Source organism: Stegodyphus dumicola, chromosome 7 (assembly GCF_044657685.1).
Source record: "Stegodyphus dumicola isolate Sdum_Otavi_A_Nest chromosome 7, ASM4465768v1".
In the NCBI taxonomy this organism is placed as follows: domain Eukaryota; kingdom Metazoa; phylum Arthropoda; class Arachnida; order Araneae; family Eresidae; genus Stegodyphus; species Stegodyphus dumicola.
The window spans coordinates 106,546,923-106,572,606 of NC_140774.1; the positions used below are offsets into that span (position 1 = coordinate 106,546,923).

The following is a 25,684-nucleotide window of genomic DNA, read 5'->3' on the forward strand; positions in this document are numbered from 1 at the left end:
AAAACTTCCTACTTGTAATTGCAGTTTATAAGAAACAGGTCCTCCTTCTACAGAACAAAGCAAAATAACGAAATTGTTTCAAGTGTAAACATGATGTTAGCTTCTACTGGCAGTTACTAACATTTGATTGGTTCTCAGAACACGAACAGTGATTGGCCAGGAAAGCTAGACATTACAAACCACTTCATAACTGTGTTTTTTTATTTATATTAAAGTACATATAACTTTTTTTGTATTGCAAATAATTGAATTTTGTGTTTTGTATTGGATTCAGTAATAAATTCTCTTTAAAATGATATGTACACGTTTGCATTTTGCGAAACGGAACATTTTCTACAAGTTCAAAAACATAAAAACTTCCAAAAGTGTCCACAATTTTGGCCACCACTGTATGTACAGTAGTACACCTACTCAAGCATGTGTGTGTATATATGTATACAGAAAAATAATTTTTCCCTAAATAAAAATTATGCAACAGTTCAGCTGTCTGAATATTAACTTTTGAAGTTGTATCTTAAAGGGGTAGGTAAAAATCGTAGCAAATGGGTATGCCCGATTCTGACACATTAATGGAGTTGCTTTTTTTTGTCTTAAGAAAGGTGGAATGAACTGCCTGGTGACAATGATGATGACTTGTAAGCATCTCTTGTCAGTTACTATAATCTTGAAAATTTTCTTTTATATTATTTTTTAATAACAAAACAAAATAGAATTGCTAAATTAACATTCCACTGCCAATATTTCCATTAAAAGCATAATTCAAGAATAAGAATAATTTTTACTTTGGTATTCAGATTTGGAACTTCTCATTTTCTAGCATTGCATTTATGTCTAGCCTAAAAGTGCAATTTTCATTTGAAAAGGCTTTTCGTGGGTTAAGCAAAATGGACACTCTACTCCTTAAAAGTGAAAGAAATTTCAATAGTGGGAGGAGCAAAACAGATTTATATAGGATGGAATTTAGCACAATCTGTCAAGCAAAATAGTGATGAAATGGGAAGATATTAGAAATTTGAAACTGTTGGAAAGAGTGAGATTGAAAAATTAATGTCATTAAGTAAACAAGAAAAATCATTAATAATGTGAAGTGTTCAAAGGAATCCAGTCAACTAAATGAAGGAGCTTTACAGATAACTTTTGCAGATCCCAAATCAAAATGTAATTCAGTGACCCATTGTAATTAGCTTAAAATATTCTTTATTTCTGTATTCCTTTTGAACAAACAATTCATATTTTCTGAAGAGAAACTTCAATGCTTTTTCTCTTTGGCCGATGCATACCAAACCACATTATGTACAGGGTGTGATTCAAAAGGTTCAAGACTTACCTCAGAACTAGAAATTTATTGGACATTTAAGTGCAGCATCAACACAGCGCTGCCAGCGCGTCTTCCACTGTTTGTAGCCCTTCTGGAATGCCTCGGGCGTCATGCTGTCAAGGGTTCTCTTCAAATGCATGCTGATTTTTTTTTTAATGGTAAAAGAGTGATTCACAGGGAGTTTGTTGCTCGTGAACAGACTGTCGCAGGTGACTTTTATGCTGGAGTACTCTGCCGCTTGAGTGATCGAGTCCGCCCGGCGATCAAGGGCGATTGGATTCTCCACCATGACAATGCGCCCGCTCACTCATCGCGTGCCACCGTCGAAGTTTTGGTCAAATTCAACGGGACAACACTGCTACACCTACCCTACAGCCCCGACTTGGCTCCAAGTGACCTGTTCGTTTTCCCCCGAATCAAGGCAGGCCTAAAAGGGAAACGATTCAACTCCAGCGACGCTATCCAGCAGACTTCGACGAGAGCCCTTGACAGCATGACGCCCGAAGCCTTCCAGAAGGGCTACGAACAGTGGAAGACACACTGGCAGCACTGTGTTTGATGCTGAAGGATCATATTTTGAAGAATTTTAGTCGGCTGTGCATAAATGTCCAATAAATTTCTAGTTCTGAGGTAAGTCTTGAAACTTTTGAATCACATCCTGTATATCAAAGGATGCTAAATTACACAATTGAAAGCACGTATGGACTCTAAGAATCAAAAAATGAATTTTACTGATAGGTGAAAAAATTACTTAAATATTGACCTCATGGAGAATTCAAGCAATTTTGTAATTGCTAGTAAGTTTAAATAATTATTAGGTATGTGTTGGCTAAATGTCTCAGTTAAATGCTCTGTGGCTAAATTCCCTGTCAGCTAACTATCCGTGTTGGCTAATTGTCCTGTTGGCTAGCTGTCCATGTTGGCTAAATATCCTTTCGACTAATTGTCCCTTTTGGCTGAATGTCTTGTTGGCTAAGTGCCCTCGTCAGTTAAATGTCATGTTGTTTAACTGCTGCCTGTTAAGTGTCTTGTCACCTGAGTGTCCTACCGCCCTAGAACATGAATCCTGCAACATTGGTCAGTAGATGAGAATCTGGAGTTTTAAGAAATATCAAGTTATTCTAGAGAGACGGAAAAAGTGAAAGTATATGTATTTATACCTAAAAAGGAGAAACACAACTTTCCTTTATGGGGAGGGGAAACCTTGTAAAAAAACTGGACTTTTCTGTTTTGCGTGTTTTCTTCTACTTTAAGAAGTTTCTCATAGTGGAATATTGTAGAATTCTCTTTAATAAAAATAGTATTTTTAATTTTATCAATCTCCTAACTTTTGTAAAGGAGAACTTCATGGATCTGAAAATCTGAGACTTCTAATTTTCTGACTAGTATTCTGAAATTCTGTTGAAAGTGCATTCATATTTTATTTATGTTTACCTGTTTAATATAAAAAATATAGTGAAGTGTTCTTAAGACAGTCATCCATAGTTCCAAAAAATTTTGATCTTTTCTAGAGGTAGTCGCCTTAGAAAGAGATTTTTTATGCTAATGTTTATATTTTAGCAAGTATTTGTTATTTTCTGAGAGTATTGATTTGTCAGGATGTAAATCTTTATAAATAATATCAATAGTCAAAACACGGTTATAATCAATACCAAAGAATTGATAAAATATTGTATTTATTGTGTACTTTGCATCATTTATGCTCTTACTACTAATCTGCATCTTCAGATTTTTGTGATCTCATCTGTTGATAAAAATATTTAAAACTGCAATTTTGATTTTGAATAACATTTATTCTTTTTTGTAAAATTCTAAATGAACGAATAAAAATTATTGATTGAAAACAAATATATAGGTGAATCAAAAAATAAAGGCAGTTTGTAATATACATGGTAACTGAAAGAAGGAGTTGATGGGCAGCCTTACTCAGCTGTACACAGCTATTAGTTGCTCATTAGAGTAATAGGTAGCAGTAAGAGTAGATGCATGGATGCTGTGTTTCGTAATTACACCATCAAAAGTCTTTAAGTGTACTATATTGTTTTTCATTTAAAATAGGAATAAATATAGCCGTGGTAGATTAATATGGTCAGCTGTCAATATCAGGCAGGGGTGCTTGTGTCCAGTGGTCTGATGCCTTTGTTGAAGAAAACTGATAACTTAATCATTCTTAGAATTTCCTGCACACTTGGAAATTAGCTACTTAATTTGCTAAAGACATAGCATACAATAACTGCCATCATAAAACCTGTGCAAAGTGGTTTCTCAAGCATCATCCATCTGATGGTATTGGTGTAAAACTGGCTTTAAGAGTAGAAGAAAAATTACTTTTCTAAAAGAATGAAAAGGCTAGTGAAATAAATGATGCAGTAAGTGCATAGGCCTGATGTAAAGCTATGTATACGAGTTCAGTTATTCAAAAGTACTATAAATAAAGGTGCAGCATGGAATTTGCCTCTACTTTTTGATTCACCCTTTTATTGCACAATTTAACTTTCCCTTGCTTATTTTTCTTTCTTTTTTTTTTTTTTTTTTTTATGTACATTTAGGTCTTTGTAGTCCAAGATTTATTCGATCAACAATTTATAATGTGCCTACTACAGCAGAGATGTTGAAACAAACATCTGTACCATTTGCTCTAGCTGTAAGTCCATTTGCCCAAGTTCATGATGGGGAAGTGAGTCATTTTATGTTCTAGTGCTTGGTATTTATGAATTAGTTTTGATTTCTTTGAAATGACTGAAAAAAATTCTTATAACCAATTTTATTTCAATAAATAGATAAAAAAAGTAGATAATAAACTAGAATTATTGTACATATGAGAAAAACATTTCTGTGCTAAGTAAAGTGTTGGGTGATACTTTTATATAGTATGTTGCCCGTGCCATGCCTCAAACAATAAAAGGTAAAAAAGTAAAGCGTGTGAATTTGGGATTTTTGCTTGGTGCCAAAGATGCGTAGCAACAATTTGCATTCATAGAAAAGTTGTTGGGTAACTAAACAAATATGTTAACCATTAATTACTTGTTAAAATACCAAAATTCGTTTATGAAGGGGGAAAGTCTAAAAATATAATTTGCCTTAGCTGTGGATGATAGTTCACTAAAACCATGGAGGTAGGAAGTAAGATGGAGTGGCCCTAAGTGGTTTCCCCTATACACTGCTTTGAAGCACTGGCGATCCCTTCGGGGTGACCAAAGCATTGGGTCATTTACCATTAAGTTCAATGGGTTTTGACGCGATCGAATGTATATTTATTTTGTACAAAATATTTTGTAATTATGTCGTAAATATACATATAAATGCATATATTTTCTTTTTCTACGATATTTCAGAGTCCTAAGTATATGAAAAGCATACATTTTTAAACACCATTTCATTCTGAATGGAATTAAATGTTATACTTTTCACAGAACAGTTTGCTCAGAACGGTTTAATTTGAATGAAAAATTTTCACAAGTTTTCCTTAATTACATTAGGAAAAAAATTTAACGTAATTCGATTTTATTCAGTTAAGGTTTACAAAAATTAAGATCAAAGGTTATTGTATTATTAATATTAAAATTATGCATTATTTATTTTCTATTTATAGAGCATCTTCCTGAAATATTTTCTCAAATATGACATGATTTTTTAACTTCTGAGGCATTTTTTAAGTTGAAAAATCTAAGTCAATTTATAATTAATGTTCTATTCAGTCCATGTCAAGTTGAGCAACTTTTATTTAAGTAGCAAAATACATTAAATAGTACTTAATTTTCTCTGAATATTTCTGAAAGGGAATAAAAAAGGGATTTTTTAAAAATATTTAAAACTTGCAACTGAGTTACTATAAAATGCAAGGGGAATAATTCTTTTAATTAAACTTATCAGGTTTTTTTTACCCATAATTTCAGCAGTACATATTCTAAGACTCTTCTTTATTACTATCTTAAGTATGCATCTCGTAGAATTTGCTTTACCATACCTTTTAAGAGATTGCTTTCCAGTACGAACAATTCTTGCTTAAATAGTTTTGTAATGTATTTGTAGAATTTGCTTTACAATACCTTTTAAGAGATTGCTTTCCAGTACGAACAATTCTTGCTTAAATAGTTTTGTAATGTTGTCAGCAGGATTTTAACTTAAGTTTACAATTCAGTGTTAATGTTATTATATATTTAGATAATATTTATAATCGTCATAAATTTAGATACATTTAATAATTAGAATTCTTCACAGTAACTTTCATGGGTGTTTATGAATGAATAAATCCTTCATTTCAAATACATTTATAAATAATTTAATAAATATTTACGTATTTTGTTAAAGGCAGATACATGCATTTTGCAAGCATATGCATAAAAATACCTATACATATTTCATACTTTTCATTTCCGGCATGTGCAAATCTTTAATTTCTGTGCAGTCACTATATTTTTCAAGTAATTTACTATAATTTAGCATATACCCAAAATTTTTACATAAGAAATATATATGAACATAATTTGAATGAAAATTACATGCATTATTTTTAATACCCACTCAGTAAGAAGGTCAGTTTTTCTTCGAAATTTCTCCACGATGGCATTTTCCCCTTTAGGCAGATAGACCTTGCATGCCTTACTGTATTCAATAAAAACTTAACCTGACCTATGTGCCTAATTACAAATATTTTAACATGCATAATTTTATATTTACATTTAGCCATAAAGTTTCAAACTTTTGACTTAAAACACGTCTTAGGATACATTCATCATCAAATTCAAATGTTCTAGTAAGTATATTTTGGTAGAGCACTCAATACCTCTTTTAGAGATTTTACACAGTTTAATAATTCTCTGATAATATAATAAATTATAAAAGACTTGCAGGGGAAACATTTAACAATCTGGAATCAATAAGAGGACCATTCATGATTGGACCTCCTTTAGCAGGATACACGAATGTTTTCACCTCTGTCGATTACCCTATTTTCAAATTCTTTATAAGCTGTCTTGATGATGTGGCACATTTACATGGTCACATCATCTTGACCGCACATGGTACTTCCGCCGAATTCGAAAATATATTCGTCTTCTGTTCCATACATTTGTGTAAAACTGTACATAATTTTACACAAATGTGTGGTTACAAATCAAGGAAAAGTTAACTTATGGGCATATCTGTGTGTATATTTATTAATTTTGATGAGGATTGCAGCATCTGGCGGTAATTTTATTTTTTAATTAAACGTGTAAACCTAAAGTGTTTTTAAGTTATATAAAAATAAAATGAGCAACTATAAAGCCTATCCTCTAAAAATTTTAAAAAAATACATGCCACAATAATATGTGGATGACAGAAAAATTATTTTATTTAAAACATTTTGGCGTTTGAAACATAAAATAAAAGTAGTGAATACTCTATCAAGGATATCGAAAGACGTATACAATTTGAAAGGTACCGTAAGGTATTTTTCATTCTTTAAGCCTAACATTTTAGCTAAAATCTATATTTTTGTAGTTCAACAGCTTAGAATTTTATAAAACAAATTCATAATCAAAACATTGTTGTTAGTTATCGAAAAATAACCAAGATGTGATTTTTCTGTAAATGCCACTAAACTATACAAACTGCTATTATCCATCGCACAGTGAATGTTTCTTTTATGTGGAAATGCCCCGTTTTTCTACTCGTATGGAATTGTCGTGTGTCGAAATATTAAACGCTGTCAAGGGAACTTCTTAATGTAAACAAAAAACAAAACGCCTCATCTGGAGACTGAAACTTCGAAGCCGTGCTTCACTCTTAGTGCTGAGCTGGCCATTCCTTCCTTTCTTACCTCCATGGGTAAAACCATCGAAACTAGTCCTGTGAAAATTTGCAAATATAATTCTGATTTTTGTTGTTTGAATTCTAAATTAATCTTTTGTGTATTCAATGAAGCATGATCAGCTTAAATGGTGTCTGCTCAGCCTACAATATATTACCCCCCCCCCTCAAAAAAATTCTTGGCAGAATTTAGTTTCAGTAAGTTACTGCAGATTGTACAGTCTGCTATTGCTCTTTACAGAATGTTCTTCAGCATTACACAGGAAATGATATAAATAATGCTTCCATATGTATGATAAATAAAAGTTAAGAGCACACCAATGAAAAAAATGAAATATTCACACAGAATTGAAGAAATTGTGTATTTAATGATGAACTTAATAAACTATTTTTGTGCATTTCTTATCGAAATATTACATAAGTAAATAACAAAATCAAAAAGTACAAAATTCAATAAATAGCAAGCACAAAGTATATGCATGTGATTATGTGTAGATATAACTATGCAAAGGGAAACCATGTTAGATATGTTATGTTTTATAATTTTTTTTTTTTTTTTTTTTTTTTTTTTTTTTTTTTACAAAACATACAGGTTTCCCGTGAAATTGGTAGAAATAAAACATTATTAAAAATCTGCTCCAATCTAAGATTGCTTCTTTGCCTAATTAAAAAATTTATTGATGTGTTTCTATTTCAACCTTTATAATACTTGAAGCTGTGGCATATTAAGCTGCACTGTAACCTGGAAGTACCATATGGAAAAAGTTTTTTTTTTTTTTTTTTTTTTTTTTTTTTTTTTTTTTTTTTCCTCCCCAAATGAAGAAAACTACATAAATGTCTATATGGGCAGGAACTTGAATTTCAAAAGAAATTGACCATGTTCAGTAATTTTTTTAAAATTCAGATACATTAGTGTTATCTAGTGGTATTGTCTATTTGTTTGTATCTAGTGTATTATCTAGTATTTGTATAGGGATATACAAACACTGAATAACTAAGTCATAAAATTTTTGAGAATTTCTGCTGTCCAGATCTCGTGACTGGCACTTCACCATAAACAGCTTGAGCTAAAGAATTTTTTAAAGCTTTTAAATTTATATTATTAATATTACAAAGGCTTTAATCAAAGTGCTATCCTTGTGTACTTAGCTTAAGTCTTTTACCTGTATATTGTATATGGCCTGCCAACAAAGTATAAGATATTTCATTTACTGTTGATTTGAAAGTGCATTTCTCAAAGCTGTGTTAAATTAATAATTTATAAAGTAATTTCATATGGACTTTTTGACAACATTTTGCAGCAAATTGTTTTATTTCATGAATGTTATGCATAAAATACATTCCTGATTGATTACAAGATTTCTTACTCACTTTTTTTATCTGCATTCAAAATAGGAATAACGGTTATGATTAAATTTTATAGTAATATACAAATTGCAGACTTCTTTCTCTGTATTTTCTGTTCTGTGCAAATGATATCATATGTTTTTAATATTTTGAAATTTTTCTGATTTTTTTTACTATTTTACATTCAAAAAAGAAATGTTGAGGAAATGCTGGACTTTTGAAATTTAAACTTTTTTTTTTTTTTTTTTTTTTTTTTAGTTTTAATTCATTTCAACGATAAAGATTTAGTTTCATAAGTTGGCAACAGTAGATGTTATTTTGATTTAAGGGGAAAAAATTTAAAGGGAAAATTCTATTATAAGATGATATATTTTTCTTTACTAAGGTTATATACAGTCAAAAGTCGTTAATTCGGACACCCATAATTCGGAATGATCTACAATCCGTACCTCAAAGCTGATGCCTTTACCAAAGACCTTTACCGCTGCGAATTTGTGTGTGCGCGTGCGCAAAATACGTTTACGAATGCGCGTTTAATGTATAACGGACGGGATAAGCTAAGCTAAAATTATCTAATTATCTATTTCAGTTAATGTTGCAGATTGCGTTGTTCCTTAATCTTCGAATTGGATTTGGATTATTATTTTTTGCAGACTGTTAGAGCAATTTTATAAAAGTAAGCTTGAACTTTCGATTATGTCAAATAGAATTTCCCATATATATTCACTAATATGTAAAGGATATACAAAGCGAAAGTATCTGAGTCCATTAAACAAAAAGTGGAATTGCTACAAAAGATGGATAAAGGCATATCCTTTGTTTATCTTTAACACCACCGCTGTACTCCGTCTTTGATATGATTTAAATCAAATGCCTCCTTATTATAATTCTCTTCCGATAGCGAAGAAAGTGACAGAGGTTATTGAAAACGAAAAAATTTCGATTGACAAATTAGTCGGTATTCTCGACACAGCAATTATAGGACTTGAACAGCGGAACTTTGTAACTGAACAAAAAATTATGTCTGTTTATAGAATTAAAGAGAATGTATTATTACATAAAAAATGAAGCAACTTAAACAACTTACATTGAAAGAAATGTTTAATAAAGTAAACAAATAAATATTAAGCTTTTTTTTTTGTAAATTTTGATACCCTTTAGATCATAATTGTTCTTTATTTCGTAAATTATAGTTTCATATTTTTAATTTTATAATTTCTGCATGCCATTTTACCAGATTTAAACTGATGATCTATAATCCGGAAAAATCGATCATCCGGAATCGCCGAAGTCCCGACGAGTCCGAATTAACGACTTTTGACCGTATTTACTTTTCACCATATCAGTTTATGTCATGCATGTGTGTATATAATCTTGTGTTTTGTTTTGTATATTTATGTGAAATATGAGTCAATATAAGTATTATCTGTAAATATGTTAATGATAATATACATTATTTCAATACAAATTGTAGCTTTTAATGATTAATATTTTCTTCTATTTAGAATCCTCCACCTGTTGTTGATCCAGGTGAAGAAGGTCCAGTAAGATGTAACAGATGTCGAGCTTACATGAGTCCTTTCATGCAGTTTATAGATGCAGGCCGAAGGTTTCAGTGTATGCTTTGCAAAGCTACTTCTGAAGGTATGTTTTCCAAATTTGATTTAATTGCTTATTTTAATTGTTAAGCTAAGAATTTCTGTGTTGTGAATTAGCAGAGAGAGTATAGTTATTGAACTAGTGAATATTATTGTAAGTAACCTGGTTTAAGGCATAAATGTTAATTTTATCTATAGTTACATAACTATAAATGTGATTAATATTTAATAATATTGGTGCCATTTTAACACATTCTATAATTTTTGTACAGTTATGTAGGAAAATGCAACAGTTCCTCAGTTTAAAGCTCTTTTAATTTTATTCCATCAATTATGAAAAATTATAAAATTTAATTTTTCTCAATATTTGGCAATTTTTTTGAATAGTTTAAAAATTTTCTTTTTAGAAGTTATCTCAACAAAACCTAAGGATTTGATACTATAATAAAAAATATATGTCGAAATGTGGGCTCTATAAAAATTTATTGGTCGTGATGTAAAGAAATAATTATTGCAATTAAAAATGATTTCTTTGGAATTGTACCAGTATTCATAAAATTCCAAGACTGTTGCAGTTTCATTTAGTCAGACTTGTGAATTGCTTTCTCTGTCTTTAGTTTGTTGTTATAATCTATAAGGGAATATAATTTTTTAGTTGATACCTTGAGAACATAATTTAGCTATCTAGTTACATGAAACAACTGAGATTTTCAAGGCATTTTCAGCTGATCAGTAAAAGTATGATGATGATTATTTTGCATTGATTTGAGTAATATTTTACCAGGATAAAATTAAAAATTTTGAAAAGTCAGAATTACGTATATAGGTAGAATGCTTGGGAAAGATGGGTTAGAAGCTAGTTTAAAACTTAGATTTTTCATGTGTAAAATATATATTATTATTATTGAACATCTTAAGCATTAGTTTATACATTTATCTTTTTTTAGTGCCAATGCATTATTTTACGCATCTGGACCACATGGGAGAGCGTGTTGATAAGATGGAAAGAGCTGAATTATGCTTAGGATCTTATGAATTCATTGTCAATAAAGATTATTGTAAGGTAAAAGCCAAGGAACTTTCTCTTCTCGCCTTAATTATTTACAGCATATTTTCTTTGCATGTTAGATGCCTAATTCAAGTGCACTTAATTTTATCAACTGAAATTTTTCATTTTATATTCTTTACTGGTCTCAGACACTTAGCCGATAGGACATTTAAATGGCACATACATTTAGCCAACATGACATATAGCTGATACGGAGGACATTTAGCCGACAAGACACTTAGCCAACAGGACATTAAACCAACTTGGATGTTTAGTCAGTAGGTTACTTAGCTAACGACATTTAATTAACATGGACATTTAGCTGATAAGACATTTAGTCAACAACACATTTAGCTGAGAGTGCGTACATATAAACAAAAAGCATGAGGCACTGTTTTAGTAAAATTTGTTCATATTTAGCTGGAAGAAGAAAGGCTGCTACTAGGGTACCTAACAAGACATGAACAAGTACCATATTTTGTTACCTAATTTAGTGTTAAAAATTAAACTTCTAACCATATAAATCTTCTTCTTTCATCACAGTTTTTGAAATTGCATCACCATTCTTTTTTTGCTTTCAAATAAAGTCTCATATTGTGCCCGTTCACTTAGCTTTTCTCAATCCTATAATACTCTACTGTATGCTATTCCATTTGAGATAAGTCTCCGATTTTAATCATTTTTATTAAATGCAAAGGACAAACAAATAGGAGTAGTAGTTAACTTATATGCTTCTTCACAAAAATTAAAATGCTTATCAAATATTAATCAGGTTTACATAAAAGCTTGGTGAAGGTCTTAGGATTATTTGTGAATCATAGTTATCTATTATTAGTGCAAAATTACACTATCTAGGTGTATTTTTTTTTTTAATTAAAAATGGTTTTGACAGGCTAGTTGTGTGTGAGCAGTGTCTAGTTCTGAGGAAAAATTCTTATAATAATACTATGGTTATAACACCTGGCAGAGGTACCAATATCTTCTGAAACAGAATCATCTAAATGTAGTCTCATTTTTAAATGTTTGTGAAGTACAATTTCAAATAGTAGTCCTATATGTACTTTATAATTCCTTTGTTACCCATATGGCATAGTGTTTAGTGTCATACCAAAGGGCCTAGGTTCGAATATTGGAGAAGGCATGGATGTTTGTAAGTGTATAACATCTGTGCTCTCAAAATGTATGGTGAGCCAAAAGTCCTCTCAAATGCTTTGGTGGTAGGAAAACCTTAGACACATCCCCGAGCTGCTTTCTTTCAAAATTAGGTTAGAACTAAACAAAATCATGCTGTCGCCTTTATGGTGCATCTTATGGCTTATGCCAACAACAAATAGGATCTTGTACTTCTTGCTACGATAAAATTTGTGGGCATGTTTTAATTAGATCAGACAACTGAGGTTAGCCACAACAACTGCATAATACCTTTACAGCTCACTCATTTGCATAATTCTTCATTAAAAAAATGTCTAAATTCTAACTAGAGCTACTTGAGTTTTCCAGTTAGTTGAAAGCCATATAGTTAAACTTTTATTGTGTTTGATGCTAGGCAAGTATCCGAATTTCTTGACACTCCATTTTGTATATTTACATCATTATATATATTTGTTTTACATCTCATTTTAATTTTCATAATGCCTGTGAAACAAACTGGTTTTGCACAAATCAAGCTGATAACATTTGCCAGTTTAGCACCACTATGAAACCTGCAAATATTTGATTGATGGTTTCACTATTTCAAATTTTATAGGTAGTTACGACTTTTTTGGCAGAGGGAGGGGCAATGAAATAAGCAATCCTAATTTAAAATTTTAATAATTTACCATTTAAGTCTGAACTAGTTTTATATCAATTTAAAATCTTCCAATATATTTCAGGAAGGAAAATATCCAAACTGTCCTGCTTTCATATTTGTGATTGATGTATCATATAACAGTATAAGAAGTGGAATGGTAAAAACTCTGTGTGATAACATGAAAAGTGTCCTCTCTGGATTACCTAGGTAATTAATTTTTTTCTTTCCTTTAGTATGATTATTTGCATTCATCTTTTGATTATGAAATTTACATGCATCTATTTTTATAAATTATTATAGAGACCTGAGTTTCTCAGAATCAAAAATACGAGTAGGATTTGTGACCTACAGTTCTGTTATCCACTTCTATAACATAAGTGTAAGCTTTTTTAGATTTTTAATGTACTTATTGTTATTGTGCTCATAGTCAGTGGAGGAATCTGATCTGTATCTATTCTATTACATTTTTCCATTTCAGTCATCACTGTAGTGAATTTTTAATAATTTGATAATTGTCTAATCTGTCATTTGATATTTATATAATAAATGTTATAAAATCTATGCTATTTTTTATGACAGGAAAATTTGGCACAACCTCAAATGTTAGTTGTATCCGATGTTCATGATATGTTCATGCCCCTCTTGGATGGTTTTCTTGTAAACATATCGAAAGCAGAGCATGTTATTGATAGGTAATATACTTTTTTTTTTTTTTACTTTCTAATTAAGTAAATGTGTTTTTAAACTTTACATTTTTCAGCAGCAGTAATTCTTTTCTGAAAGGAATAAAATGCTTCAAATTTTTAATGAAATGAGAACTCGTGCAGAATATATATACAATCCACTTTCTAAATATTTTTGCTTACAATTCCACCTATATCTAAAATGACTGGGGTAATGAAATCGCACTGTGAGCTATTCTGGCCGACCTGTATCAAAATCAGAAAATATTTGATGATTGTTGTATTCTTTTTTTTTTTTTTCCATTTATTAAATTTTTATTCCGTGATAGAAACTAGTCCTATTTTCAAAACAAATCCTCATTTTTTACATTTGATTTGGTTTTAATTTAGTCTCTTTGTTTTTCATGTCCTTACACCACAGTACAAGTTATTTATCATCTACTTGTTCTGGCAAACTGTCAGATTTCAGAAATGTTACCTATGTAGTATATGATCTGTAAATATTTGAAATTATATATTACACAACAAAGTGTGATTAAAAGTAATGTTTGTGCTTACTAACATATGCATATCTTTATTTTTTTTTATATCTGTAATTGCCATTATTTATGCTCTATTAATAATGCTCCATCTGATTAATACGATTTATACTAAGGTGATTGGCGAATTCTGGCTGTTTATTCATTAGCAAAAAAGCTATGTACAAAATTTCTTTTGTGTTTAATTTTGTAATTGTCTAATCTGGATTTTCTATTCACATAGTTTAATGGAGCAAATTCCTTTGATGTTTGCTGAAACAAGAGAAACAGAAACAGTTTTAGGTCCTGCAATACAAGCTGGAGTGGAAGCTCTGAGAGTAAGTATAATTTTCTTCTCAGTTTTAAAATGTATCAATTTTAATTAAAATTCTGTAAATGTAACACATTGCATAATTTTTTTTTTTTTTTTTTTTTTTTTTTTTAAGGCAGCAGAATGTGCTGGGAAATTGTTTGTCTTTCACTCGACACTACCAATTGCTGAAGCTCCGGGCAAGTTAAAGAATAGGGATGATAGAAAATTGCTAGGAACTGAAAAAGAAAAGGTTTTATTTGAATTTTTTCCACCTTTTAATCTGTTCTGACTTGATTCTAATTTGCACTTGAAGTGACCTATGATTTCCTTATGTGTAGAACAAAAACATATTGTGCTACAAGATACGAAACCAAAAGAATTATATGTATATAAATAGGTCTTTTCAAATGGTAAATTTCGAAAATCTCTCACATGCTTAATTCTTAAAATTGTTCACTTTGTAAATTGAGTACACTATATTGGAAGTGTGCTGTTCACTAACAAGTTTATAGCATAATAGTTTTTATTGTCACTCTCTGTTATGCTGCTGCAGTGTTAATCATCAAGATAACTAGACAAAGTGCCATTTTTAAAAGATTTTGTCAATTATACAGGTTTTTTGTTTTTGTCTTGTCTTTCAAATCATAATGTTTTACATATCAAATTGATCTAGTGATGGATGTACATACATTTTTGCAACGGTTTATATATAAACAAACCTTAGAATTTTATTTTCTAATATTTTCAGTCTGATAGCCCTTTTGTTGAACTGTTATAGTAAATCTTGATTTCCAAGGTAAATGTCCTTTTCTTAAAACATTAAGGTTGATTTTATTCTACTTCTTCATGATCTTCCTGAGTCCATCCAATGTTTTGGGATGCCGCTTATAAAGAGCTTGTTTTAAAAGTCCAAATGCATGGTAATCCGTAGGAGACACATCAGTGGACTTGGGAAGGATGTATTTAAAGGGAATAGCTTCAATTCCAGTTTCATTTCTCATTTTTTCAAAAAATAGAGCTGTAGCATATCATAGTGTGAGTGAGAGGCGCTGCAATCAACAAGAGAGGCACATCACGTGTTATTTATTATGTCACATATTCTCTCTTGCCTCACAGCCTCTTTTGGCAGGTGCCGTTGGAGTAAAAAGACTCTATGTAATGCTCCCGGTACGAGTCTTAATTCTTATGTGTGGAATAAAATATATTTTTATATCAAACGATGTTTCATTCATATCCGGGAGTCAGATAAACCAATATCACTTTTAATGTGATCACCTTTCAGAGCAGTAGATTCAGAGGTATGGCTTGGAGCCGTATCCTGAAGGAATTCAATACAGTGAAGATTGTTTGGATAAAGAGATGGAATTTTTTCTTTAAAAATAGGTGTTAAGACATATTTCTGATAGTAATCCGAATTAATTTTGACATTTTTTTCCTCCCTTCTTATTTTAAGTTTTCCGTTTTAAGAGAATCCAGTAATAACCATAAAGCCTATAGAAAAACGTTCCTGGTTTTCTCTGAACCAACATAAAGACTTTTTCTCCTCTTTTTCGGTAGTAAATTGATCTGTTTCTATTGCAATCAGATAAGACTATCCAAGCCTTATCAGTTGTAACTCTATATATCTATTTTTCAACCTCCCAAATAATTTTCGTACAGCAATCTGCACAGTCTTATGTTGAGAAGCATATTTCGCCGAAAGGCGATGAACATCACGTTTTTTTGTTTCAATTAGCTTTAAATCAGGTTTTATAATTTTGTCCACAGTTCCTACAGAGATATCTAAGGATTTTGCAGTAGTTCTTTAGGGGGCTGGATTTTCCTTTGAAACATGAGATGCGACTTTAGATTCAATAAAAGTTGTACGTACCTTTGTGGGGTATGCATTTTTAGTCTTTTTCCAAGTCAGATATAAACTTTGACGTTTCTTTCCTTTTGTATTAATTATGCCACTTATTTTACGTGTAGAAATATTAAAACCATGCTTTTGAAATATTTTTTTAATTATTAAAGAAGAGTATTTATCTTCGGACAGGCGTAAAAATATAGTCTTCAATCCATTTTTTTTATTTTTCAGCGACATTTTAACTCTTCCCAGCACGCTACCTTTTAAAGTCAGAGTTTTGATAAAAAAAAGGGGGTAGGCAATCTAATTAGGCCTAGAGGAGTACACAAGTAAAATTTTGTGAAGATACCACTTATCATTTTAATTCTGTTTGGGCACACTGATTGAATAGAGCTTCAAAAAGAGTGCTGAAACGAGCATTGTTGTCAATGATGACCCATGAGATGCGCAGAAACAAAGAATGCAGACTCTCAGTTGTCCTAGATTATCGGTGAGTCCGGTCTGGGCACACCTAGGGTTCGCCGTTTGATTTTAGGCAAGATTTCAAGGTAAAAATTTAAAACTAAGATAGAATAAGGAGATTAGCATACAACCAAAAAAATAACGTAGAAATTTCTTTTCAAACAATTCTTTTTATGCCCTAAAAAAAAATCTGGAAGATTTTTTTTGAAAAATGAGGGTCTTAAAAAACTAAACACGGCTAAAATATATGGACTAGTTTGTGTTGAGCTGCCATATACTATAAATAAAGAAGGTTCAGAGTAACCTATAGTAACCTGTAAATCCCTTTTCATTCAATTTTTCTGTGTGTACAGAAAGAAATTTTTAGGTATGTCCAGACCAGACACACTGTGCCGCAAAGGGTGAAAGAAAAGAATATTTTTAGTGCTGCAGACAATAAATAAACATTATTCCAATTTTATACAATTCACATTTGTATTTAAAAATTAATTTCTGAATTCATGGAGAAAATCAAAAATGTGTGAACACCCCCTCTGTATTATATAGGATCGAGTAAGATTAATGTTACTGTCTCCTACATTTGACATTTGTATTAAATAAACTGTCACATAAAGTATGTATTAGCAGTAGAGGGGATGTTGTATAAAATATAATATAAGTATCTGGGAAACATTTTAGTTCTTTTTTTCATGAGCAAATAGAACAATTTGTCAAAATACAGGAAGGAATGTTGATTGGTATTTGGGCCAAAGTTGGCGACTCAGAATCTGTGCAATTTATAAACTGTTAACCTGCTGCTAAGGTGAGAGTGTACCATGACTGGCAGATTGACATTTTACAAAATAAATGGATGAGCATTGTGGAGCACATGTGCCATAGATTTTAGTGATGGATGATCAATATGCTGCAGCAGAGCAGATTACTACCGAAATGAACTAAGAGGCTATGGCAATTATGTCTAAAACAACACATCAGTGATCCACAGCTGATGAATAGTAACAGCACCTTTGCTGATGACTGTTCATTGGTGTAAGAGGCTGGAATTTTCCATGGCAATACCAACAGTGAACTTCCACTGCTAGGCAAAAGTTTATTTTCTTAAATTAATTGCATCTTTAGTTTCATCAAACGAATGGACATTGGTACATGCAGTAAAAAACATCAGAGAACGTACATCCCTCAACCATTTGGGTACAAATACAAGCTGACTGGAATACTGTTATAGTCTGAGGAAGATTTTGATGGTATTCTTTGGATCCACTCTTTATTGTGGACAGAATTATTGATTGCGTCATATATGCATCGATCCTTGCAGACCTCATTCACCCATACATGTAAATTTCCTTTGATGATTCCCAAAATTAAAACCTTATTTTAATCTTAAGTATAAAAATTTTTTTGGGGGGTGTATTTTATTAGCTTCTAGTACTCACTAAATAAAGTTACTCTGCAAACGACTGCAACTATTCTTATACAAAAGGATTAAAAAAACAAATAAAACATTCCATTCTTAATCCATTCAAAATGAAAACGTAACTACTTGCTCATTCCGATATTTAGTAACACTAAGTATAATGCAAAATATTGTATTAGTTTTAAAAGCGAGATGTTTTGTTCACCACAAAACATAAACAATTCACAGAAATATGTTTGAATGCATCTGCTTTAAATTTCACAGGAATTGTTAACATGATTAGCATCTGCATGCAATCAGGGGGGAAAAAAATACTTACTTTTCTCAAAGTTAAAAAAAGTTGCCTTTGATTCATTGTAACTTGTGTGTACCTAACTACCTATTTATATTTTTTAAAGTACTTGCCTATCTTTTTTTATCTCAAAATTCAGAAAACAAATACAGTTTTTGTCTCTGACACTTATATTTATATAACTGATGAATCAAATACTGTGCAAGCACAAGCGGGGCAAGTCTGCATCTTTCTTGCAAAGCTCTGGTATATGTCTGGACAAGTTTGCTACTGTGCATATGCAAACAGTGCGTTGCTATTGATATCAGATTTGCAAGTTTTTATGAGTTTACTGTGACCACAAAGCAAATAGGTACCTACTTACACAAGTTTATGAAATATACTTAATTAATGTTAACTAAATGTATATTATATATGTAAGTACATAGGCGCAAGTGTTAGCTGCATTATTGCATCTAAGGAACACCTAAATTTTGGTGATGATTTGCTTAAGCAGGATAAAGTCTTGTGGACACCTGTTATGTCTTATTTACTTACTCCCATCATCTAATTCCTTTAAATTATAATAATGTAATTTTGCCCCCTCTTTCTATTATCCATGTGGTGCTTTATTAATTTATATGTGTATTATAATCTGTATCTGTACAATTAATTTACAATGGTTTTTTAATATTACATTATTTGTTTCAGGCAGTTTTAACCCCTCAGACTACTTTCTATAATAACCTTGGCCAAGACTGTGTAAAAGCAGGTTGCTCTGTTGATTTATTTCTGTTTAATAATGCGTACATTGATGTTGCTACTTTGGGTCAAGTTTGTCGACTGACCGGTGGACAGTTATATAAATACACCTATTTCCAGGTAATTAAAAGTATGAAGAATATTTGTAATTAATATATATACATAGAGAGAGAGAGAGAGTAAAGTAAAAATGAAACATTTAAATCTATCCCATAATCAACTTGGAGCAAACCATTCAAAATAAAATTAAGAAGCACTGTGACTAATTATATAAAAAGTTAATAAAAAGTGTAAATAAAAATGAAAGGTTATTTATATTTTATATCTGTTACTAAATTTCCCAACTGTATTTTTATGTATGCACAGTTTATGTTTATATGATTTCTAAGTCAACTAAATCTTATCTGAGTTGGATTTAAATGTTTTATTTTTAAATCACAGTATTACCACCATTGTTGCAGCTGTTAATGCATAACTGGATAAAATTCTTGAACTGCTTTTTACTTTGTATTTATATAAATATGTATGTAAATCAAAATTATAACTTAAATAGTTATAGTCCTTTAATTCTTCATTTAAATTTGGATATTTCCTCTAAAAATGGTAATAACTTTTTCTGGACTGCATCATTTTTAAAATAATCCGCATCATATGACTTTTATATAACAATGATGGCATAGCTAATTCAGAGTATAAACCAAAACCTTTCTCTTAATAATCCCCCATGCTGGATAACTACACACTTACTTCCTGGGCTTCAGCCTAGATAGACTGCTGCTTTTCTTCTTACTGCAAAAGCTGTCAAAAATGTAAAATGTTTGAAATAGGTTTGATTGAAGTGCCAAGTGAATTGTGGCCAGAAATGTCAATTGAAATAAAAAAGAGTATTTTATCTGCTTCGGCTACCAAATTTGTTCTTCGTTATGGATCAACATCTCAATGTCTATGCTATCAATATTTCCTACATCATTAAATCTAAGTGTACAACTACATTACAGCTTAAATTTTTAATACTCTTTGTTAGCCTTTCTGTATGATGATGCTAAAATATTTTAAGCTGCACTAACTTACTTTATTTATGAAAGCAATCGTATGAAATTTTAAAATCCATGGCACTGTTTGAGTTTCATTCCATTGAACAATGAAACTGATTCTAAAATAATAATTTTCAGTTTTTGTTTGACGACTTATGCTGTTAAGAATGTGGAAGTGAAAATAAATTTATTGTGTGCACACATGTAAAGCACATAGTATGAACAGACTATAGTTGAAAATTTAATCTGTGAAGTTGTAGACTTGCATATAATAGTGTGAAAAATATTGATAGTGTAGATGCTGATCCATAATGAAGAACAAATTAGGCAGCCAAGGCAGATTAAATATTTCATTTTGTTTCAGGTGACATTTGTAGCTGCAATTCACTAGGCATTTTAATTGTGCCTGTTTCATACAATTTACATTTTTGATAACTTTTGCAGTAAGAAGAGAAGCAGCAGTCCCTGTAGGTTGAGGTGCAGAAAGCAATTTTGTAATTATCTTTTATGGAGGTGTGTTAAAAGAAGGGTTTGGGTTTAAGTTTTGGATTAGCTATCTATGTCATTATCATTATGTAAAAGTCATATGATGTGGATTTTTCTAGAAATGATGCAGTCTAGGAAAAATTATTCTATTTATAGAATAGAGAAGCGAAATACCCAAATTAAAATGAGGAAGTAGGGGGTTATTGCTAATTTAAGTTATAATTTTGATTTGCTTAATTTCATTGTACATATTTCTTATAAGCATAGTAAAATAGGGGAAAAAAAGGAGTTTTAAAGTGCAATTCTAGCACTTATGCAGCTAAAATTATTAATGTAAAATTTTAATTATTAATAGAGATTCTCCCATAGAAAAATGAAGAAACAAGGTACTATTGTAATTGTATACTGATAAATGTTGTATTTATGAACCCTACTGAGAAATTTTGAGTTCAAATTGTTGTATTTATGAAACTTGTAATTAATAAAAATAATTTATAAATGCAATCAATAAATCTTGCAGAAAACACAATAAAATAATAATTAGTAATTATTGCTGATTTCATGTAAAAAGGCTGACTTTTGAAGGGAAATCAGCCTTTATGTATAAAACCACCAATAATTACGAGATCTAATTGTGTTTCATCCCCTTTAAGTGTTTGATATAATTAAATCCAGTTTAATTTAAAAAATGTTTCATTTAATTGAATTAATTATTACTTATTTTCATACATGCAAAAGAAATTCCCCAACATATGATATTAAAAAAAATAATAAAATAAAGGAAAACCTGTATTTCAGTTAAATATGACTGAATGAAATTGAAATAAAAGTGAATGCTGGTCTAAACACATGAACCATAATACGCAAAAATTAAACATATGTTTGTATCTTTTGGATCAATTGTCCCCAATCAGCATCTGAATAAACTGTAATATTAGGTTCTTCACTCGACGAAGTTTGTAAGGATAGATTCTTTGTCGTGTTTAAGTATCTAATGATTCTTTTAACAGCATTCCAGTCCTTTTGACGTAGATTATTACACCTTCTGCTGAGTATGTGAGTTGAAGCTGTAATCTTGTGATAGATGATATATGCAAAAGACTTCCAATAGTTTGGCGAAATTTATCATCTGAAGTTAGGAAATTTTCTTCCTTGTTTAGGTTATAATAGTTTGTTTCCATTGGTGTGCTAGCGGGTTTCGCTTCTTCAAGTTAAAATTGCTTGACAAGTTGATTTATTTTATTTTTCTGTGATAAGAGATAACTTCCATCTTCCTTGCGATTTATTTCCATGCCTAAGAAATATTTAGCTTTAGAAATTCAAAAGTAATAAATTTCAAATAATCCTATAAATGCAATAAAGAATTTAAAAAATGTTAAAACCAAAATTCTTCAAACAAGCAATACCCAGTTAAATACTTGTTGGTTTGTGCATTAGCACTGAAGGCATAATGAATAATTTTCCTCAGGCGCAGTTTTCATTAAAGAATCATAAGTCAAAAAATTAACTGCGAAATCTTTATTTAATAAAATAGGAGAATTTTGCTTAACTTAAGCATAACAAAAAGTAATAATTTTCACAGACATTAAAACACTGAATTATCGAAAAGGAGATAACTTACATACAAATATAAGTCATACATCTTTAAGCATACCTATTTAGGCAATGAGAAAAAACAGGAACATACATTCACACCATACCTGAAAAAAGAAAGTACTAACTGAATTAGACCTTTGGCCGTGATATAAGCAGCTAGGATGAAAAACGAATACACTGCATGTAGCTAAGGTGAAAGTAAAATATACTGCATTGCACGCGAACTTTACTTTCTCTCGCCAATATATATCTTGGTGCGCGTTCGTTTCGTATGCCTTTTGAGTTTCATTATGCAAAATACCTAAATTTATGCTAACAGTAGTAGACATTCCTTAACATTGATATCCAGTATTGCATGTTAATAAAAGAGAGTTCAAATTAAAGTGTAATTACTTTTAAAGTGTATTATATAAAATTGTTGGTTTTAGGCTGATCTAGATGGTGAAAGATTTATAGAAGATTTACGGCGGGACGTTGAAAAACCCATTGCTTTTGATGCAGTGTTAAGAGTTCGAACAAGCACTGGTAAGAGAAAGTATATTGTATTGGATAATTAGTCATTAAATCATGATATATATGTTCATAGTTTTTCTGAAGTTTTAATTTACATTCTGTCTTTTATTTCTTTTGTAGTTGTTAAATGCAGTTAACAAATGCTTTTGAAAAATTATGTATATGTGATGTATGTATATGTAATCCTTAGGCAAACAATCCCTTAAAGATGATATATTTTCTTACTCATTATATTACAAGATATAATGAATCATATTTTAGCAGTTTTGAGAGCTCATTATAAACTGTCTGTAATGACTAGCATAACAAAACCTTCAACTGTCACATCGATCTATTTTAATGCATTGAATGATACAGAAATTGTTGGCAAACTGTAATTAAAATTTGCAGGTAAATCTTCCAGATATTCGTAATTAAAAAATAATAGGCCTTTTTTTTAGTCGCAAAATTGAAAATGTTCATCATTATATCCACTACTTATTTAAGACTTTTCCTTAATATTAAAACCATATGAACTTTTAATCTGTTTTTAATTTGACATACTTAATTTTTCAAGAGCTGAAATATATAATTATTTTTGCATTTATAGAAAAACAAAACTAATTTTCTGTTTGTTTGATGTGCTTTTTACTTCTACAGATTAACCTTTTTTAAACATCTTGCTTGTAGGTGTACGACCGACTGATTTTGTGGGTAGTTTCTTTATGTCAAATACAACTGATGTAGAGTTAGCTTCCATAAACTGTGACAAATCCCTCAACATTGAAATAAAATATGATGATAAGCTTAATGAAGATGAAGGAGTGTGTATACAGTGTGCCATTCTTTATACAAGCTGTTCAGGTCAGCGTAGACTTCGTGTACATAATCTTGTTCTTAACACCTGCACACAAATGGCTGAACTTTTCCGTAACTGTGAACTGGATACTATAATGAATTATTTCCTTAAAGATGGTATGTTATTTTCATGCTATAGATACGAAATTTCAGTCTTTCAAATTATGTGAACATTTACTCTTTTTATTTTATTAAATTCTGAATCTAGTGAGCTAAATTTTATTTACAGAGTCAATAAAATTATTTGTCTGTTAATAGGTGTTCGTAGAATAACTGAGGAAACTCCAAAACAGGTGAAAGAACATTTCATATCATGCAGTGCTCAAATACTAGCCTGCTATCGTAAGAATTGTGCTCAGGCTTCTTCAGCTGGACAGTTGATTTTGCCAGAGTGCATGAAACTTCTTCCTCTTTATTTAAATTGTCTTATCAAAAGTGATGCTTTAGCTGGAGGTAAATATTGTACTCTTCTTTATTTTTTGTATAATTAACTTACATTGTGAAAGAAAAAAGATTTCATTATTTATTATTTCACAAAGCGCTTCAGATATGACCAGGGCTGATTTTTTTTTTTTTTTTTTTTTTTTTTTTTTACGGAAACCTTTATTGTGATTGAAAGATTGAACATCTCTCCCTTCAACATACTTCCCTGCAGACTCGATACATTTTTTTTTTTTTGGCTAATATTCTGGTTAATTTTTTTCATGTCATTTTTATAGTCATTTTTCAATTGGCTGCAAATCCACTCCTAAACACTGATGGTGATAGCATCGTTTTTCACAAACTGCATGCCTTCTGAGTACAATTTAAGCTTGGTCTTAAGATTGAAGTAATGGACCTACATTCCATTCATAATTCCAAAATATATCCCTTTCCGTCTGCAAACTACTGTAGGAGAGAAATTATGGTTTGCATCATCATCCCTTTGTTCTCATCTGTCAGTGTACATAGAATCTACTAGAAAATTATTTTGCCATGGTGCAAATGTTTTTTTACAATAGTTTATATACTGCAAATAGTGAATATGAGTTCTTTGATAGTTATATGCTTATTCTAAAAAATAACCACATTCACACGATCACCAACTATTGGAGGGATGGATGTTCTCTGTGTGCTCTTGGGTCCTTTCATAGAAGCAATTGCACTACTCAGATGCATACATCCTAGAGAGATGCTTTTTCCCATACTTGGAGTCTGTGTTAAGTTTTAGATGACTGGAGGATTTGTTGAACAAGAAATAAATAATTCACATGATCACAGTGCATCATTATACTGTGAGGCAGCTGTTGTTCGCTCATCACTCTTGTGGCTTCAAGACACAGCTGTTCACATAAATTTCTATTATCCATAGTAGATAAGGTAAGAATGGTAGCTGTACTCACCCAGAGACATGCACTTTTTTTATTGGTTAGTGATTTGTAATAGCAACAGTTCTGGTCATATTTAAATCCCCTTTTATTTTGATATAACGTCATATATAATAGCTTTACAACAACTGCATTAATTTAAAGTTTTCTAAATTGTCTAAAATTTGGAGAATGCATACCTATGATTCTCTTCTTCTTTTCTGAATTTTATGATGGGATGTTTTAATTATGTTTGTTTTTAAAAGACGACATATCTTGACTGTTTTTATTCTTAAAGTGTTGTAAAGTAATATCTTTCTGACTGCATATCCTTATATAAGAATGCATGGTAGCTTTAAAAATTCTGCTTAAAACTGACTGAGATTATGCTGATAATGTAAAATAAACTATTTGCTACTAGAATAATGTTCTCATCATGTATACTACTTATATATGCATATAAATGATATTTCTGAGTATTTTCATTTCACTTTCTAGTATAATAATTTGAGAAATTTATAAATATTGTTCCATATTGGGGGTCATAAAAATACTTAAAAAATACTTAAAAAATTATGTAATAAAAACAAATTTAGAAACACTGATGTAGGAACACTGAGACGTAGAATTGCAGAAATACTGATGGCACAACATGTAGGTGGCATAGAATGTAGATCCATATTGAACAGGAAGAATTCTGATTGCAT

General features: G+C 30.6%; 1 protein-coding gene across 3 annotated transcripts in view; it reads left to right on the forward strand.

Annotated features, from left to right (window-relative positions):
• Sec24CD (COPII coat complex component secretory 24CD) overlaps positions 1–25,684 on the forward strand; it is a 114,596-nt gene that overhangs the window by 72,127 nt on the left and 16,785 nt on the right. For all 3 annotated transcript variants that reach the window (XM_035372814.2, XM_035372815.2, XM_035372812.2), the window contains exons 6-17: positions 3,868–3,995; positions 9,964–10,102; positions 11,004–11,119; positions 12,979–13,103; positions 13,197–13,275; positions 13,476–13,588; positions 14,342–14,435; positions 14,544–14,660; positions 19,115–19,285; positions 22,710–22,806; positions 23,464–23,748; positions 23,890–24,084. In XM_035372814.2, coding sequence (XP_035228705.2) covers positions 3,868–3,995; positions 9,964–10,102; positions 11,004–11,119; positions 12,979–13,103; positions 13,197–13,275; positions 13,476–13,588; positions 14,342–14,435; positions 14,544–14,660; positions 19,115–19,285; positions 22,710–22,806; positions 23,464–23,748; positions 23,890–24,084 — 1,659 coding nt within the window. The remainder of the gene's footprint in view (positions 1–3,867; positions 3,996–9,963; positions 10,103–11,003; positions 11,120–12,978; positions 13,104–13,196; positions 13,276–13,475; positions 13,589–14,341; positions 14,436–14,543; positions 14,661–19,114; positions 19,286–22,709; positions 22,807–23,463; positions 23,749–23,889; positions 24,085–25,684) is intronic.